This window comes from Polyodon spathula, chromosome 8 (assembly GCF_017654505.1).
Source record: "Polyodon spathula isolate WHYD16114869_AA chromosome 8, ASM1765450v1, whole genome shotgun sequence".
NCBI lineage: Eukaryota > Metazoa > Chordata > Actinopteri > Acipenseriformes > Polyodontidae > Polyodon > Polyodon spathula.
The window spans coordinates 12,863,492-12,880,167 of NC_054541.1; the positions used below are offsets into that span (position 1 = coordinate 12,863,492).

The following is a 16,676-nucleotide window of genomic DNA, read 5'->3' on the forward strand; positions in this document are numbered from 1 at the left end:
ACCGGGTACTGTTCCTCTCTGAACCTGCGTTGGTTTCTTTCTGCTTCCCAGGGGCAGGGGATGTGTTTATTGAATTCCTTTAACTCACTAAGCTAGCATTGAAATCACCCAGGTGCCCTGGTATCTTTCAGGGCAGGTCCCCAGGTCCAGATTTGCCACCCATGCCAGTCTCCAGTTTAAACAGCATGCAGAGAATGGACTGTGGAAGGGATTCCTGATGCCATTATGGGCACAGCCAATCTGCAAGCAAGTGTGTGCTACATACCCAAGATGTGTCTTGTGTTTAATTCCTCTCCATGGCATAATCATACAGCATGAGGAGTATTGTAAGTACAGGGAGTGAAGTTCTGCTTTTCCACCTACCTTGCAAAAGCCTTGGTTACATCAGAGAAAGGAAAGGAACTGGCTGAAAAATCACAATTCCCAGGAAGTAGCCCAGGGGTCTATGTGCATTCCAAAAATTAAACCTAATTGTGGCAGGATGTCCTTTAGATTTTAAACTCTGAAAGAGTTAGAAACTTCCTTCCTTTTGTTCTGAGTAAAGAAGAAATCCAGGATCCTTCTGAACTTTGAGAAAGCTTTAGAACAGTTGGAAATTCACGCTGAATTATGAAATTCATGTGACACAGCTGTCGTGACATCAGAACCCTAAATACCTGTCTGGGCTGAAATATTTTATTTGAATATGACGTGGTAGGGATTCACACTGAGAACTCGGTGCGGCTGGGCTCAGACTAAGAAGCAAACTTCACTCATGGGGAGAGCTTGTTGTTTTTGTCCCTCTTGAAATATTGTTGCACTGCTTGTTCCACTGTGAACCTCTGTGCATTCATTTCTCACATGCAAATACCTTGACGTACATTCTGGCTACATATATGAGTCAAAACCACAAACACATTTTTTATTGTTACACCAGATAGTGCCTTGGCACTGACTGCAGAGTACAGTAGCTTTTCCTTGAGATAAGGCGATACAAATAATTCACGTTTTGAAAACCTCCCGGAACACGGGGTTTGTTTTCAGCACATGAGGGCCGACTGACTCTGCTCCTGTTATCTGTTCTGCTCCTTGGCCCATCAGAGAGGTACAATATGCCTCTGGCTGGCGTTCGTTTCCAGTGACAGTCTTCACTTCCTGATTTGTTCTCCACCTGCCCTCTCTCGGAGATGAAAAACAAGCCGGGTTGCACAACCCTGCCTGTTTATTCGTATGCCAACCAATCTAGTGTAATCTTTTCCACTCAATCAGAGCACCATCAGATACTCTGCTGCCCATGCCTAGCTTCAGTGTGCCAATGCGTCATCGGGCTCGCTGTCTTTATCAGGTGTTTTGCCTATAAGACTCAATGGAAATGTGAAGCAAAGCCTTTCACTTGCTGGTTCCAGTGGCACTTTCAATACTGACTGAAAGTCATTGAGATCTGGGGAGTGTTTAAGTGATTCCTGTTTTAAGTCACAGAAACAGTTTTTTTTGTTGTTGTTTTTTTTAATGGGCACTAAATTCCTCACAAAATCATTCTGGCATCCAGTTATTTCCAGTATAACTGCTGTTTTTTTAAAGACCTTTCTCAGAATGACTACACCTCCTGTGCTCAAGGAAATCTCTTCAAAGGGCAGCACAGCATTTTCATGTTCAGTGTGTTTCACTTCCTGCTGCTGTTGTGAGTTCATGGTTATTTTTCTTCACTCTGAAGGGCTGGATTTGATAAAAAAAGCTCTCTTTAAAAACAACGGTGTGTTATTTTACAATGAAATCCGACACGCGCCTGTTTTTACCACTGAAGACGTGCAGTGGTGTCGCAATTTCTATATTTTTAGTTTGCACAGTGCAATGTGTGCTTTCACAAGGAGCTAAAAGACTGTAAATGTGGACACATTTTATTCAAATACCAGCCAATCATAATGAAAACACGAATGTCTCCGAACTCGACGTCACTATAGATTTGAATATCTGACGAGGTTGGGACGCAGCTATCTCTCACTTGCAGCCCTTACTCAGCCCATGGCAGGTGAGGGTTAATGATCGGATCACAGCTGATAAGGTCTTGATTAGCGGTGCTGTTTTTGAAACACATCTGTTAGTCACACCATCAGAGGTGAGTATGAGGGCAGCAGGACACAGTACTGGAAAAGTGCTAAGGACTCCATTGCTGAACAATGTGTGTTCAAAGCACTGAGGGCAATCCCCACCACTTACACCTGTCCAATCCAAGGGCTCTCTCTCTCTGTCTGTGCAGTGCAGGATGCACATGTGCTATAGATATCAAACATGCATCTCTGAAATGCATCACAGAAATACATCACAGAAATACCTATAAATAAAGGATTTTAGATTTGTGTAAATCCATCCTCCTCTGTATGTATTGATGTGTGTAGAGCGAATATAAAAACAGCTTTGCCTGAACATACACAGAGATTATCAAGGTTAAAGATTAAACTATAAACACGCAATGTTTGACAGTGACAGCAGGCACACAGTACCCGATAGGGTACAGTTACCAGTATTGTTTCTGTATCCTGGTGATTTTAGGAAGAGTGATTTTAGGGACAGTTTATGAGTTAGTATTGTATATAATCTAATAAAATGTACACTGCAGTCTAAAGTAAGAACAGCATGTGAGTCTTTTTGTAGAGCATGACACACCACTAACCAATAATCCTCAATGGTATGAGCGGCAAAGAAGAGAAGTACAGAGGCATCGCAGAGCAGGCATGCTGCTGATACTTCAGTCTGCACACGATGCACAGCCTTTCTTTAAATATGTCACTGTGTTTTATTTTACATTCTGCAAAGCAACAAAAACAGGGTGTGCTGCATCAGTTCACCTCAGGACATTAAAAAACTTTAATCTCAGAGGATGCATTCAACTCAGACTGTCCCGGTGCAAACCTATTCTGCTCTGTCTCAGATTGAAATTAACAATGCAAATCTAACTAGGGCACCCTCTTAAAGCTGTATTGAACTCTGTGTATTTTTATCTAATCTCTTTTACTGCCGGTCTGTGCTTTACAAGGTGAAGCCACACTACTCCTCTGCAGCTGAAGGAAAACCTCCCTTTATACCCTTTTGATAACGCAGAAACTGCTCAAGTCTCTCAGGGGGATAGGCAACCCTGTTTTAATCTACTTTCTTTTATTGATCATGCTTTCAAGGTTTGTGTATGTTTACAGGATTACTTTCCTGGTGATTCAAGAGTGAACAATTAGAAATGAACTGCAAGCAGACAATTCAGAAGGGTCAGTGTAGCGTTCTGGAATTTAGAAGGGTCAGTAAAGAGCTCTGGAATTTAGAAGGGTCAGTAGAGCTTTCTGGAATTCAGAAGGGTCAGTAAAGAGCTCTGGAAATTGGAATGTGGAAGGGTCAGTATAGCGGTCAATCCGCAGGCTGTCTCTCCCTGGGAACTTTCTCCGTGGCTGAGATGTCGAAGTAGGTTTAGGGTCACTGGTACACATGCACGGTTCCACGATATTCCCATTGGAATACGGAGCTATAATTACTATAACAAAACCTGACCTCTGGTCCATGGGAAAAAAACACAAATACATCTATAATATTAATAGCGCAGGCAGAAGAGAATGTGTAAACAATAGTTTCCTTCTAAATACTTTGAGTAAGAACAGACATCACTCAGAAACATTGCACAACAGGACAGAGGGTCAGGGGTCAGCACAGCTATACAGCTAACTAAACACCCAGCTAATTATCACATGCAACATAAGGAAATATGAACCCTCTTTGAAATGAATTTAAGCCTGCACGTCACCCATTTGGAGTTAGCTGATACTCCAATCATTGGTCTTTACTGTAACTGCCGTGCAATCACTCTGTGTTCAAGGTCAATTACAGAGCAAGAGCATTTCCAATGGGAGGAGCCACGCCATGCACTATAGCAACACAGTTTCTGTACGGGAACTATCTCCGAACCGTCCTGTAATTGACCTGGCTCATTTCAGAGGGGCTTTCCTGCTGAGACACTCGTAAACACAGGAGATCAACAGATAGACATTTCTCTTTAGAAACATCCAGTCTGACTCCATGGAATTTCATGTCACGCCACCTCGGTCTAAAGTCTGTTTAAATGAATTTGTCACAGGCTGAGCCGCATCTTTACAGAGTGAGTCACCCGGGTGGGAGAGAGGAAAGGGAAGCACGGCACTGCTGAGCTGTGCTTGTCCCTGCATACTGCTCTCTGGCAGTTTGCCAGGTGAACCATCTCCAGTATGTCTTCCACACTCAGTCCCACCCAGCATTGACTGCTCCTCAGTGATTGCTCCTCTGGAAACCACTGGTGGAGGCCAGGGCAATGGTGATGTGACTGCTATAGGCTTTTCTGACAAAAGTATAGTAGTCAACTGTGTTCTTTTTGCAGGGGTTATTGCGTTACAGTTTTACAGCTGTGAAGCGTTGAGGCACTGGAAGGCAAACGAAGCAAGACAGTGTCTGATTCGAACCCGATATCAGGTTATCAAAATGCAGGTATTACAGGAAATCCCTCTCCGGATTGTGTGTCTTGGCAGTAAGCAGAGTCTTGCTAAATAATTAGATGCAGGTACACGGCAACTGGTTCACCTCTGTGTTGGTGCGAGACAGGCGGGCGGGGCTGGACAGCACAGACATGGCTCCAAACCCCCGAGTCCTGCTTGCTCCGTCTCGCTGCCTGTTAAGAAGCGGGCAGGCTGTAAACAGAGCTGCACGGAGCGGCAAGCGGTGGCAGGCAGCTTCCTCTTTGTGTGGGAGACAGCTGTGGAGAGTGAGGGGACTCTCCCAAAGCACTGTGCCTTGCACACTTTCAGCAAACACTTTGAACACCCTGATGCCGAAACCACGAAGCCATCCTACGCACTGCCTTCCCACATTTCCATGGCAGACTGAGTCTACAAGCACAAGCATCTTTTGTTGTACTGTTAGAGATTATTGTATCTGACAAGCCACCGTTTTCCCTGATTAGTGGTCAGAGCAGGGTTTTTGACAAAACACTATGGTACTCTTTCATATGGGTGACTGGCTTAGTTTTGGCCAGAACACTATGGTACTTTTTCGCATGGGTGACTGGCTCTCAGTTTTGCTGCACCAGTATTGAGATGCAGGAAGGTACATGAAGCTTATTTTTTGTTAAAAGGAGAAATCACCTGTTATGCATTATTACACTTTACAATGCATTTACCACAGTATGCCACTGTACACTTTGCTTGAAACATGTTGTTTATGTTAATCACTTCTAAAAGTGTCCCACAGTAAAAGCACAGCAAAGTGTAACAAAGCACAGTGAAAGCATGGCAAAGCATAGATAAGCACTGTAAAGAGGTAAAGTATATTAAAAAATAATCCATAGAAACCACGGTAAATACACAATATAGCAATATGAAAACTGCAGTGCTGCTGTACAAACGAATGGAGGTCAAGTTTTGCAAGTGAGTGCAGCCCTGCAGAACACTCTAATAACAGCCCTTTAAATGTGAGTGGAATTTGAGGAAGCTGCTTGCACAATCTCTTACATAGTTATTTATGCAGCATTACCTCACACGCCAGGCTGACACACACTGCATTCTTAGAAGTGGCTGACTTACAGGCACACATCTTGCACCTGAAACGATTGCCAGCTGGTTACGCAAACAGTCCAGCTTGTGCAACAGCATCTAAGTCTTTTTCCTAGGCTGCTTGGAGCCCTGCCGCACCGCTGTAAAGCCTGCCAGCAACACTGCTCTGCTTACTTAGCAGCAGGCTGTTCTTTGCATTTTGGAGTCATTTCTCTACAATGTTTTTTCTGTTCTAAAAGTGCTCTTCGGTGCACGTGCCCGCTACACTGTGTGTTACCAGGGGCATTTCAGATCGAAACAAATTGCAGTCATTTTGGTGTTAAAAAAACAAATCTCTCTTCTAGTCTTTACGTGGAAGACGCAACAAAGTGCATTATGACCTCATATGAAGATGTAATTGTTTTCCCCATATAAAGAAATGAAAAGCATACTGCATTTTAAAGCTGCTTGATTGAGCTATTTTCAATAGTTTGTGCATGAAAAGGTGAATGCATTATATGAATAATGAAATGTAAGGGGTTGGGGTTGGTGGGGGGTGCCTGGCATTGGGAGTCACTGTTGTACCTGTTGTACGAAAGCTTATCAGAGTTGGCCAAAGTGGGCTCTTCCATGCCTGGTCTTTGCTCCAAACCTGTTTGCAATTGTTTACTGGAACCAATTAAACCCTGAAGTAGTTCATTATCTCATTGTGCCTGTTAAACCTGGAGTGGAATGGTGCTGCAGGACCAGGATTGAAAACACAGCCATGCAGCAGTGATGATCTGTACACCCCTTTAGAACCCAGATGTACCCAGGATCCTACCAAGTGTGCTGGATTTAAATGCTGGGGGTGGCACCTCACCTTATGTTGAAACAGTGACAGCAGCAATGTTAATTAGTGACAGAGTATTTCCACACCGCACTTACTTGTAATTCCAAGTATAAACTTGTGTCAAGCCATTGGTTGTGTAACAGTGACTAAGTGTGTCGTGTTCTGTTTTTTTTTTTTTTTTTTTATGATGGCCAGTGTAACAATAGAGTTGCTTTAATTATTTCAGTTGAAAAGATTTTAAAACCAATACTGCTTTGCATTTTGGCCTGCTGCTCGACACAGCCGGGGCAAAGCTGTCAGAAGCAAAGGAGAGCTTTAATGGTCTGGAAAACACCTGGGTGAGAGGCGGGGAGTTTTTTTTTTTTTTATCTGCACAGCAACGCAGAAACCTAGAGAGAAAATCACCACCATCACAAAGCACAGGTCTTTATTTTTAACAGGCAGCAGCGTTCCTTCCATTAGCTTGCTAACTGTTTAACAACATGTTCTATATATATTTTTTTTTTCTTTAAAATATTTTAGTAACTTTAAGTTAGCAGCTTGCTTACCAAGCAATTAAAAATTACATGAAAACATTACTTCGGTATGGAACAGCTGCTGGGATTCAAGTGTAAGGATGTGGCCTCTATCTTGAAGCAGTTACTAAAAAACTTCAAATTCAGAAGAATAATATTGACACCCCAAAACTTCCTTTGTATGGTGTACTGACTTCAGAAGGCAATTAGGGAGTCAATAAAATGGCAGCAGGATCTGCGCAGAGTTAAAGGGAGGCGACATTGCCTCTGTTTCACGTAATTAAAATAGACCACTCACAATATTTGAAGTGTGAAGAGGGTGTGGTCTCCAAAAGCACTTTGCCTGCATTACATAAAGATGTGTATATATTGCATCAGACGGGAAGGGAGATGCACAGCACGGATAGCAATGCAAACCCAGGCTATCATTGCTGTCCTACACGAGCCTGGCTGTACCACATGGTGTTTACTGACAGTCACTGCAGCCTCCTGTACGTCATTACAGACTCATTAATGACTGACAGACATTACAACTTGTGACCAGCAGCAATTCAACTTTGTTTAAAATCTTATCTTGTGCTGTATGTGTGCAAACACATCACTGTGTTAGTTTGGTTTAAAAGCAGCTCTTCAGAGACTGACCGTTCCTAGAAATGTGAGACTTTTTAGGAAGAAGCAAACAAGGAGAAGATTTGTGGCTGAATTCACCCAGTTTGCCAGTACATGACACTGGAGGAGTGATGCAGTTTCACAGAGAACACAGTGAGCCTGTTCGCTCGGTTACACATGACTGATCCCTGTGTAGAGCACAAAACACATTCATAAGCTCTTTGCAAGAATCCCAATTCACAAGCAGACATGAAGTATTACACAGTACAGCTGCCTCCATCACCATCCTTTCCCATGAGGCAGTGCTGCATTAAACTGGTGTGAGAGAGGGAGAGTTGGGGCAGAGAGGGAGGTGAGGGTCTCTGCAGCCAGCTTCCTGGGGTCAGCTACACCTTGAGGGTGGTGCACAGAGAAGAGAGGCAGGAGGGGACCGGAAGGGACATGGACAGGACCAGCATTCTCAGTGCAGCTCAGCTCTGTTAAAGGCAGTCAAGCACAATCAAGACGAATCAGGCTGCTAACCTTACCTAAGCATGTCAGCATTCCCCGGAGGAAATCCTCTGCACTGCTATGGGTGGGAAATGTCCCAAACTACAGACTTCCTGACTCTAGGGTTTGGCTCTGAAGTTTGAGAACATGTCAGCACAGTATGTGGTCATTCGGCTCAGTAAAGATACCCAGCTTTGTTAATCAGCAGAAGGCAATTTCTTTCACAAAGCGCTGGTACAGCACTGAGAAAGTCTGAAGCAGTGCTGAGAAACACAGAAACACACAGCAGCCCTGTGTATTTACCAGTGCACTAATGCTCTGTGCACACTAGGCTGCATTCTGGGTTCTAGTGTGTGTGGGGAGGGGGGTGGAATCCAGCAGCAGGGTGAGGCAGCACCACATGCAGGTGTGGTGGTGATGTTAATCTCCCCCCGCCCAGGGTTAGAGGCAAGAGAGGGAGATTAAACAATCACAACAGAAAAACAACAAAACCGAGGCTAGCACCTGTGTACATATCCAGGAATCTAACAATACATGGGCTGTGAGCTCCTGATTTAAAAGCACGCAATAATTCAGATATGAAGTGCGTTCACCAGAGTGTAACAGTGAGGGGAAGCTGGGCGCGGACCTGGTGACCCTGCACACCGCGAGCAAGCATCTCAACCACTATGCAAAAGACCCGGGCTCGTCTGCGTTCGTGGCTTTAGAGCTTTTAACCTCATCTCATCTCACTGACCGGCATCACGGCCACGCAACACACAACCCGGTCCAACAAACACAGTGAGCGAGACAAGCTCTCAGGAATGTGGGTTAACGAAGCAGACTTCCGCAGATTCGCATTCCCTGAAAAATAAACCCGGAGGGAATTCAAACAACCAGGCGACTGTTCTTACAAACAAGAGTCAGAACCGATGCTTCGCTAAGTCCATTAGCACTCTGGCAGTCAGCTTGACTTCTACTGAACTGGCCAATAATAAGTCCTGCTTATTCTGAGCTGAACACCGGTGAGCCAATAAGAGGCCTGGCTGTGGTAGCTATCTGGATCAACCCAAATCTCTGCACAAGCCTTTTAGAGCAGGAAGGCCCTGGTGGGGGGTCCTGCTTCCGCTCTCTCTAATAGTGCGGGGGGATGGAGGGGAGGGGGGGCTGGTCACGTGACTCGCCCTGAAACCCAGCTCTGCTTTATGACTCTGGTTACTGCCCTCTATTCAATCAAATTGGTTGACACACCCCTAGCATTCTCATGGTGTTTACTGAGAGTCAGTGCAACCCTCCTGTAACTCATTACAGAGTAACTCGTGACCACAAGTAATTGGTCTAACATCCCATTTTGTGCTGTACTGTACGTATGCAAACACTTCACTGTGTTAGTTATATTTAAAAGCAGCTACTCGGAGACAGCTGCTTTTGTAGCCCACAGGAGGGACTGACTGCTCCTCAAAATGTCAATGAGACCTTTTAGGTGGGAGATTCTGTCATGGTGGCATGAACAAAGTAAACACAGTCCCTGCAGAAAACTAAGATTGTGTGTTAATGACCGAGCTGGGAGCAGCACCCTGAAAACATCCACTGAGATGGAGTGTCCCTGCCTAGCCTTCGGGCTGTAACGCTGGAGCTGCGTCTTCATGTGCATGGAGTGGTGTGGCCCCTGTCCAGTCTTACTGCCCATACACTTGCCTATGACCACTCATTCAAAACTGTGAAGGTCTGAAGATTTTGAGCGTTCTGTACCGCTCTCCACAGAGCCCTGGGACTACTTACCCACCAACAGTTTACAATACAAAGTGTGGAAGCTGGGCGTGTGCATTTCATTGTGGAAGTGAGCTGTCTGATCTCTTGAAACTTGATTTCAACATTGATCACGGGGCACTGACAGGGAGCAGGCAGCTGGGTCAGCAGCAGTAAGCTTGCTGGAGCATACCCCCCTCCCCCCATCCCTCATTGATTCATTGCCGCAAACACCAAGCTGTGACACAGGAGAAGGGCGTTGATTCAGTGAAGGCTCATTGCTAAAGTAATGCATGGTGAAGCACGTAGGTGCTGATACACACGTTCAGCTCCTGCGCAAGTTCTCTGAACAAACAGAACAGCACAGCCTTCCACTGCAGACACGTTGCCACTGGCATCGCTGTCAGTTATCAAACTAAACTGGTAGGGAACACTGCACTTCATGGTTCAGTTCTACAAGCCTCCTGATCTACTCTGCTTAGTCAGTTTAGATGAGTGGCTGCAACGCCTCCATTGGTTTGAGGTTTTCTGCCACAAAACAAACAGCTCATTATACCCGCCCTTTAAAAGCAGATAGCCATTATTTTATGAGCTTTGCACATCACAGGGCTCTCATTAATCCTCACTACCTTTATCTGGGGGACGGGAGGGGGTGGTCATTAAAAACTGTTTGGTGTGGTTAGATATGTCTTGCAGAACTGTGGCATTTGAATGTCAAACCACAGTTGACTCAGAGCGCTGGGCTGCTGATTTCATCACACCTGTGATGAAATGCATGTGATCCAGAGAGAAATAGCTGACTCAATGGACTGACACTGCCCGAGTTTCAAAATGACACCTCTTCTTGCAGGCTGTCCTGAGAGCGAGGCTGTGAATCAGCAGTGAGGGGGTTAGATGTGTGTTCATCTATTGTGAGATCTCAAGAGACTTTGAGCATGAACCCAATCAGGAGATCTTCAGTGAGACCACAAAGAAATTAAACTTTTAAATCAAACAAATGTAGAAGAAGAAGAGACAGCTGAAATGATTTGCGGCTTAAGCATAGTTTCATTGTAACCCTGCTGATGGTTGTTCTTTACATGAGATCATGAACACCCTTGGTGGAGCTGGTAAATCCACTCCAATTGTACCAGAAAATGAAGTTTAAGAGGACAAACCCTCGCCTACCTACTTCCCGGAGAGCTGGTTACCGGCCCCGCTGTTTACACAGCGAGACTGTTGAATCAGTTCAACGATCACCAGCAATGTCACAAATTCTTTAGCAATGTGTGTCTTTAGCAATGTGTGTGCCGTTTAGATCTGGTGCAGGGGGTAACCCCCTGTGTGGCAGGGGGGCGGGTCCCTGTCCGTGTTGTGATGTTTCAGGTTTAGAGGGGGAAGCCTGTGCCAAGCTCTTTATTTGTGTAAAATAGGTGTACTTCCACAATGTAAAGAAAATGTACATATTGTGGTTTGGTATGAAACCCGTCCCTCAATTTATTGCTGTTAATTCTCCTCCAAATGGGCAGGACAACCATACACGTGAAAATGTGTGTGTTTCAATGGAAGAGCTGCCCTGATCAGAGGGCAGTGAGAGGACCTGTACAGAATGTGTGTGTTCAATGGAAGAGCTGCCCTGATCAGAGGGCAGTGAGAGGACCTGTACAGAATGTGTGTGTTCAATGGAAGAGCTGCCCTGATCAGAGGGCAGTGAGAGGACCTGTACAGAATGTGTGTGTTTCAATGGAAGAGCTGCCCTGATCAGAGGGCAGTGAGAGGACCTGTACAGAATGTGTGTGTTCAATGGAAGAGCTGCCCTGATCAGAGGGCAGTGAGAGGACCTGTACAGAATGTGTGTGTTCAATGGAAGAGCTGCCCTGATCAGAGGGCAGTGAGAGGACCTGTACAGAATGTGTGTGTTCAATGGAAGAGCTGCCCTGATCAGAGGGCAGTGAGAGGACCTGTACAGAATGTGTGTGTTCAATGGAAGAGCTGCCCTGATCAGAGGGCAGTGAGAGGACCTGTACAGAATGTGTGTGTTCAATGGAAGAGCTGCCCTGATCAGAGGGCAGTGAGAGGACCTGTACAGAATGTGTGTGTTCAATGGAAGAGCTGCCCTGATCAGAGGGCAGTGAGAGGACCTGTACAGAATGTGTGTGTTCAATGGAAGAGCTGCCCTGATCAGAGGGCAGTGAGAGGACCTGTACAGAATGTGTGTGTTCAATGGAAGAGCTGCCCTGATCAGAGGGCAGTGAGAGGACCTGTACAGAATGTGTGTGTTCAATGGAAGAGCTGCCCTGATCAGAGGGCAGTGAGAGGACCTGTACAGAATGTGTGTGTTCAATGGAAGAGCTGCCCTGATCAGAGGGCAGTGAGAGGACCTGTACAGAATGTGTGTGTTCAATGGAAGAGCTGCCCTGATCAGAGGGCAGTGAGAGGACCTGTACAGAATGTGTGTGTTCAATGGAAGAGCTGCCCTGATCAGAGGGCAGTGAGAGGACCTGTACAGAATGTGTGTGTTCAATGGAAGAGCTGCCCTGATCAGAGGGCAGTGAGAGGACCTGTACAGAATGTGTGTGTTCAATGGAAGAGCTGCCCTGATCAGAGGGCAGTGAGAGGACCTGTACAGAATGTGTGTGTTCAATGGAAGAGCTGCCCTGATCAGAGGGCAGTGAGAGGACCTGTACAGAATGTGTGTGTTCAATGGAAGAGCTGCCCTGATCAGAGGGCAGTGAGAGGACCTGTACAGAATGTGTGTGTTCAATGGAAGAGCTGCCCTGATCAGAGGGCAGTGAGAGGACCTGTACAGAATGTGTGTGTTCAATGGAAGAGCTGCCCTGATCAGAGGGCAGTGAGAGGACCTGTACAGAATGTGTGTGTTCAATGGAAGAGCTGCCCTGATCAGAGGGCAGTGAGAGGACCTGTACAGAATGTGTGTGTTCAATGGAAGAGCTGCCCTGATCAGAGGGCAGTGAGAGGACCTGTACAGAATGTGTGTGTTCAATGGAAGAGCTGCCCTGATCAGAGGGCAGTGAGAGGACCTGTACAGAATGTGTGTGTTCAATGGAAGAGCTGCCCTGATCAGAGGGCAGTGAGAGGACCTGTACAGAATGTGTGTGTTCAATGGAAGAGCTGCCCTGATCAGAGGGCAGTGAGAGGACCTGTACAGAATGTGTGTGTTCAATGGAAGAGCTGCCCTGATCAGAGGGCAGTGAGAGGACCTGTACAGAATGTGTGTGTTCAATGGAAGAGCTGCCCTGATCAGAGGGCAGTGAGAGGACCTGTACAGAATGTGTGTGTTCAATGGAAGAGCTGCCCTGATCAGAGGGCAGTGAGAGGACCTGTACAGAATGTGTGTGTTCAATGGAAGAGCTGCCCTGATCAGAGGGCAGTGAGAGGACCTGTACAGAATGTGTGTGTTTCAATGGAAGAGCTGCCCTGATCAGAGGGCAGTGAGAGGACCTGTACAGAATGTGTGTGTTCAATGGAAGAGCTGCCCTGATCAGAGGGCAGTGAGAGGACCTGTACAGAATGTGTGTGTTCAATGGAAGAGCTGCCCTGATCAGAGGGCAGTGAGAGGACCTGTACAGAATGTGTGTGTTCAATGGAAGAGCTGCCCTGATCAGAGGGCAGTGAGAGGACCTGTACAGAATGTGTGTGTTCAATGGAAGAGCTGCCCTGATCAGAGGGCAGTGAGAGGACCTGTACAGAATGTGTGTGTTCAATGGAAGAGCTGCCCTGATCAGAGGGCAGTGAGAGGACCTGTACAGAATGTGTGTGTTCAATGGAAGAGCTGCCCTGATCAGAGGGCAGTGAGAGGACCTGTACAGAATGTGTGTGTTCAATGGAAGAGCTGCCCTGATCAGAGGGCAGTGAGAGGACCTGTACAGAATGTGTGTGTTCAATGGAAGAGCTGCCCTGATCAGAGGGCAGTGAGAGGACCTGTACAGAATGTGTGTGTTCAATGGAAGAGCTGCCCTGATCAGAGGGCAGTGAGAGGACCTGTACAGAATGTGTGTGTTCAATGGAAGAGCTGCCCTGATCAGAGGGCAGTGAGAGGACCTGTACAGAATGTGTGTGTTCAATGGAAGAGCTGCCCTGATCAGAGGGCAGTGAGAGGACCTGTACAGAATGTGTGTGTTCAATGGAAGAGCTGCCCTGATCAGAGGGCAGTGAGAGGACCTGTACAGAATGTGTGTGTTCAATGGAAGAGCTGCCCTGATCAGAGGGCAGTGAGAGGACCTGTACAGAATGTGTGTGTTCAATGGAAGAGCTGCCCTGATCAGAGGGCAGTGAGAGGACCTGTACAGAATGTGTGTGTTCAATGGAAGAGCTGCCCTGATCAGAGGGCAGTGAGAGGACCTGTACAGAATGTGTGTGTTCAATGGAAGAGCTGCCCTGATCAGAGGGCAGTGAGAGGACCTGTACAGAATGTGTGTGTTCAATGGAAGAGCTGCCCTGATCAGAGGGCAGTGAGAGGACCTGTACAGAATGTGTGTGTTCAATGGAAGAGCTGCCCTGATCAGAGGGCAGTGAGAGGACCTGTACAGAATGTGTGTGTTTCAATGGAAGAGCTGCCCTGATCAGAGGGCAGTGAGAGGACCTGTACAGAATGTGTGTGTTCAATGGAAGAGCTGCCCTGATCAGAGGGCAGTGAGAGGACCTGTACAGAATGTGTGTGTTCAATGGAAGAGCTGCCCTGATCAGAGGACAGTGAGAGGACCTGTACAGAATGTGTGTGTTCAATGGAAGAGCTGCCCTGATCAGAGGGCAGTGAGAGGACCTGTACAGAATGTGTGTGTTCAATGGAAGAGCTGCCCTGATACAGTGAGAGGACCTGTACAGAATGTGTGTGTTCAATGGAAGAGCTGCCCTGATCAGAGGGCAGTGAGAGGACCTGTACAGAATGTGTGTGTTTCAGTGGAGGAGCTGCGCTGATCAGAGGGCAGTGAGAGGACCTGTACAGAATGTGTGTGTTCAATGGAAGAGCTGCCCTGATCAGAGGGCAGTGAGAGGACCTGTACAGAATGTGTGTGTTTCAATGGAAGAGCTGCCCTGATCAGAGGGCAGTGAGAGGACCTGTACAGAATGTGTGTGTTCAATGGAAGAGCTGCCCTGATCAGAGGGCAGTGAGAGGACCTGTACAGAATGTGTGTGTTTCAATGGAAGAGCTGCCCTGATCAGAGGGCAGTGAGAGGACCTGTACAGAATGTGTGTGTTCAATGGAAGAGCTGCCCTGATCAGAGGGCAGTGAGAGGACCTGTACAGAATGTGTGTGTTCAATGGAAGAGCTGCCCTGATCAGAGGGCAGTGAGAGGACCTGTACAGAATGTGTGTGTTCAATGGAAGAGCTGCCCTGATCAGAGGGCAGTGAGAGGACCTGTACAGAATGTGTGTGTTCAATGGAAGAGCTGCCCTGATCAGAGGGCAGTGAGAGGACCTGTACAGAATGTGTGTGTTCAATGGAAGAGCTGCCCTGATCAGAGGGCAGTGAGAGGACCTGTACAGAATGTGTGTGTTTCAGTGGAGGAGCTGCCCTCTGATCAGAGGGCAGTGAGGGGATCTGTGCAGAATGTGGTCAGGTTAGATTGGACAGTCCAAGCTACCTGGACCACCCTCTTGAAGAACAGCACAGTGGACTGATCACCTCACTCAGGCAGGAGGGAGAAGACAGTAACTGTGGTCCTTTGCTAAAGACTGTTCAGACAAGTCTGGACTATGTTTCAAGATGACTACAGAATGTGTGTGTTCAATGGAAGAGCTGCCCTGATCAGAGGGCAGTGAGAGGACCTGTACAGAATGTGTGTGTTCAATGGAAGAGCTGCCCTGATCAGAGGGCAGTGAGAGGACCTGTACAGAATGTGTGTGTTCAATGGAAGAGCTGCCCTGATCAGAGGGCAGTGAGAGGACCTGTACAGAATGTGTGTGTTCAATGGAAGAGCTGCCCTGATCAGAGGGCAGTGAGAGGACCTGTACAGAATGTGTGTGTTTCAATGGAAGAGCTGCCCTGATCAGAGGGCAGTGAGAGGACCTGTACAGAATGTGTGTGTTCAATGGAAGAGCTGCCCTGATCAGAGGGCAGTGAGAGGACCTGTACAGAATGTGTGTGTTCAATGGAAGAGCTGCCCTGATCAGAGGGCAGTGAGAGGACCTGTACAGAATGTGTGTGTTCAATGGAAGAGCTGCCCTGATCAGAGGGCAGTGAGAGGACCTGTACAGAATGTGTGTGTTCAATGGAAGAGCTGCCCTGATCAGAGGGCAGTGAGAGGACCTGTACAGAATGTGTGTGTTCAATGGAAGAGCTGCCCTGATCAGAGGGCAGTGAGAGGACCTGTACAGAATGTGTGTGTTCAATGGAAGAGCTGCCCTGATCAGAGGGCAGTGAGATGACCTGTACAGAATGTGTGTGTTTCAATGGAAGAGCTGCCCTGATCAGAGGGCAGTGAGAGGACCTGTACAGAATGTGTGTGTTCAATGGAAGAGCTGCCCTGATCAGAGGGCAGTGAGAGGACCTGTACAGAATGTGTGTGTTCAATGGAAGAGCTGCCCTGATCAGAGGGCAGTGAGAGGACCTGTACAGAATGTGTGTGTTTCAATGGAAGAGCTGCCCTGATCAGAGGGCAGTGAGAGGACCTGTACAGAATGTGTGTGTTTCAGTGGAGGAGCTGCGCTGATCAGAGGGCAGTGAGAGGACCTGTACAGAATGTGTGTGTTTCAGTGGAGGAGCTGCCCTCTGATCAGAGGGCAGTGAGGGGATCTGTGCAGAATGTGGTCAGGTTAGATTGGACAGTCAGTTGGCAAGCTAACCTGGCCACCCTCTTGAATAAACAGCACAAATGGACTGATCAAGTCACTCAGGGCAGGAGGGAGAAGACAGTAACTGGTGTCCTTGGCTAAGACTGTTCAGACCTGATACAAGATGACTTCTGCTTTGCATTTTGTTTATGGATTAATAAAAGTGTCCCTCCCAGAGCTCAGCAGCTGTTGTTGCGTGTGACTCCTGTGCTG

General features: G+C 47.0%; 1 protein-coding gene across 1 annotated transcript in view; it reads right to left on the reverse strand.

The window, feature by feature from the left end:
* Positions 1 to 4,539: 4,539 nt before the first annotated feature.
* Positions 4,540 to 16,676, reverse strand: part of LOC121320200 (lysosomal protective protein-like) — a 19,303-nt gene continuing 7,166 nt past the window's right edge. Inside the window, exon 14 of the mRNA XM_041258451.1 lies at positions 4,540 to 4,724. Within this exon, the coding sequence (XP_041114385.1) occupies positions 4,540 to 4,724 (185 nt within the window). The remainder of the gene's footprint in view (positions 4,725 to 16,676) is intronic.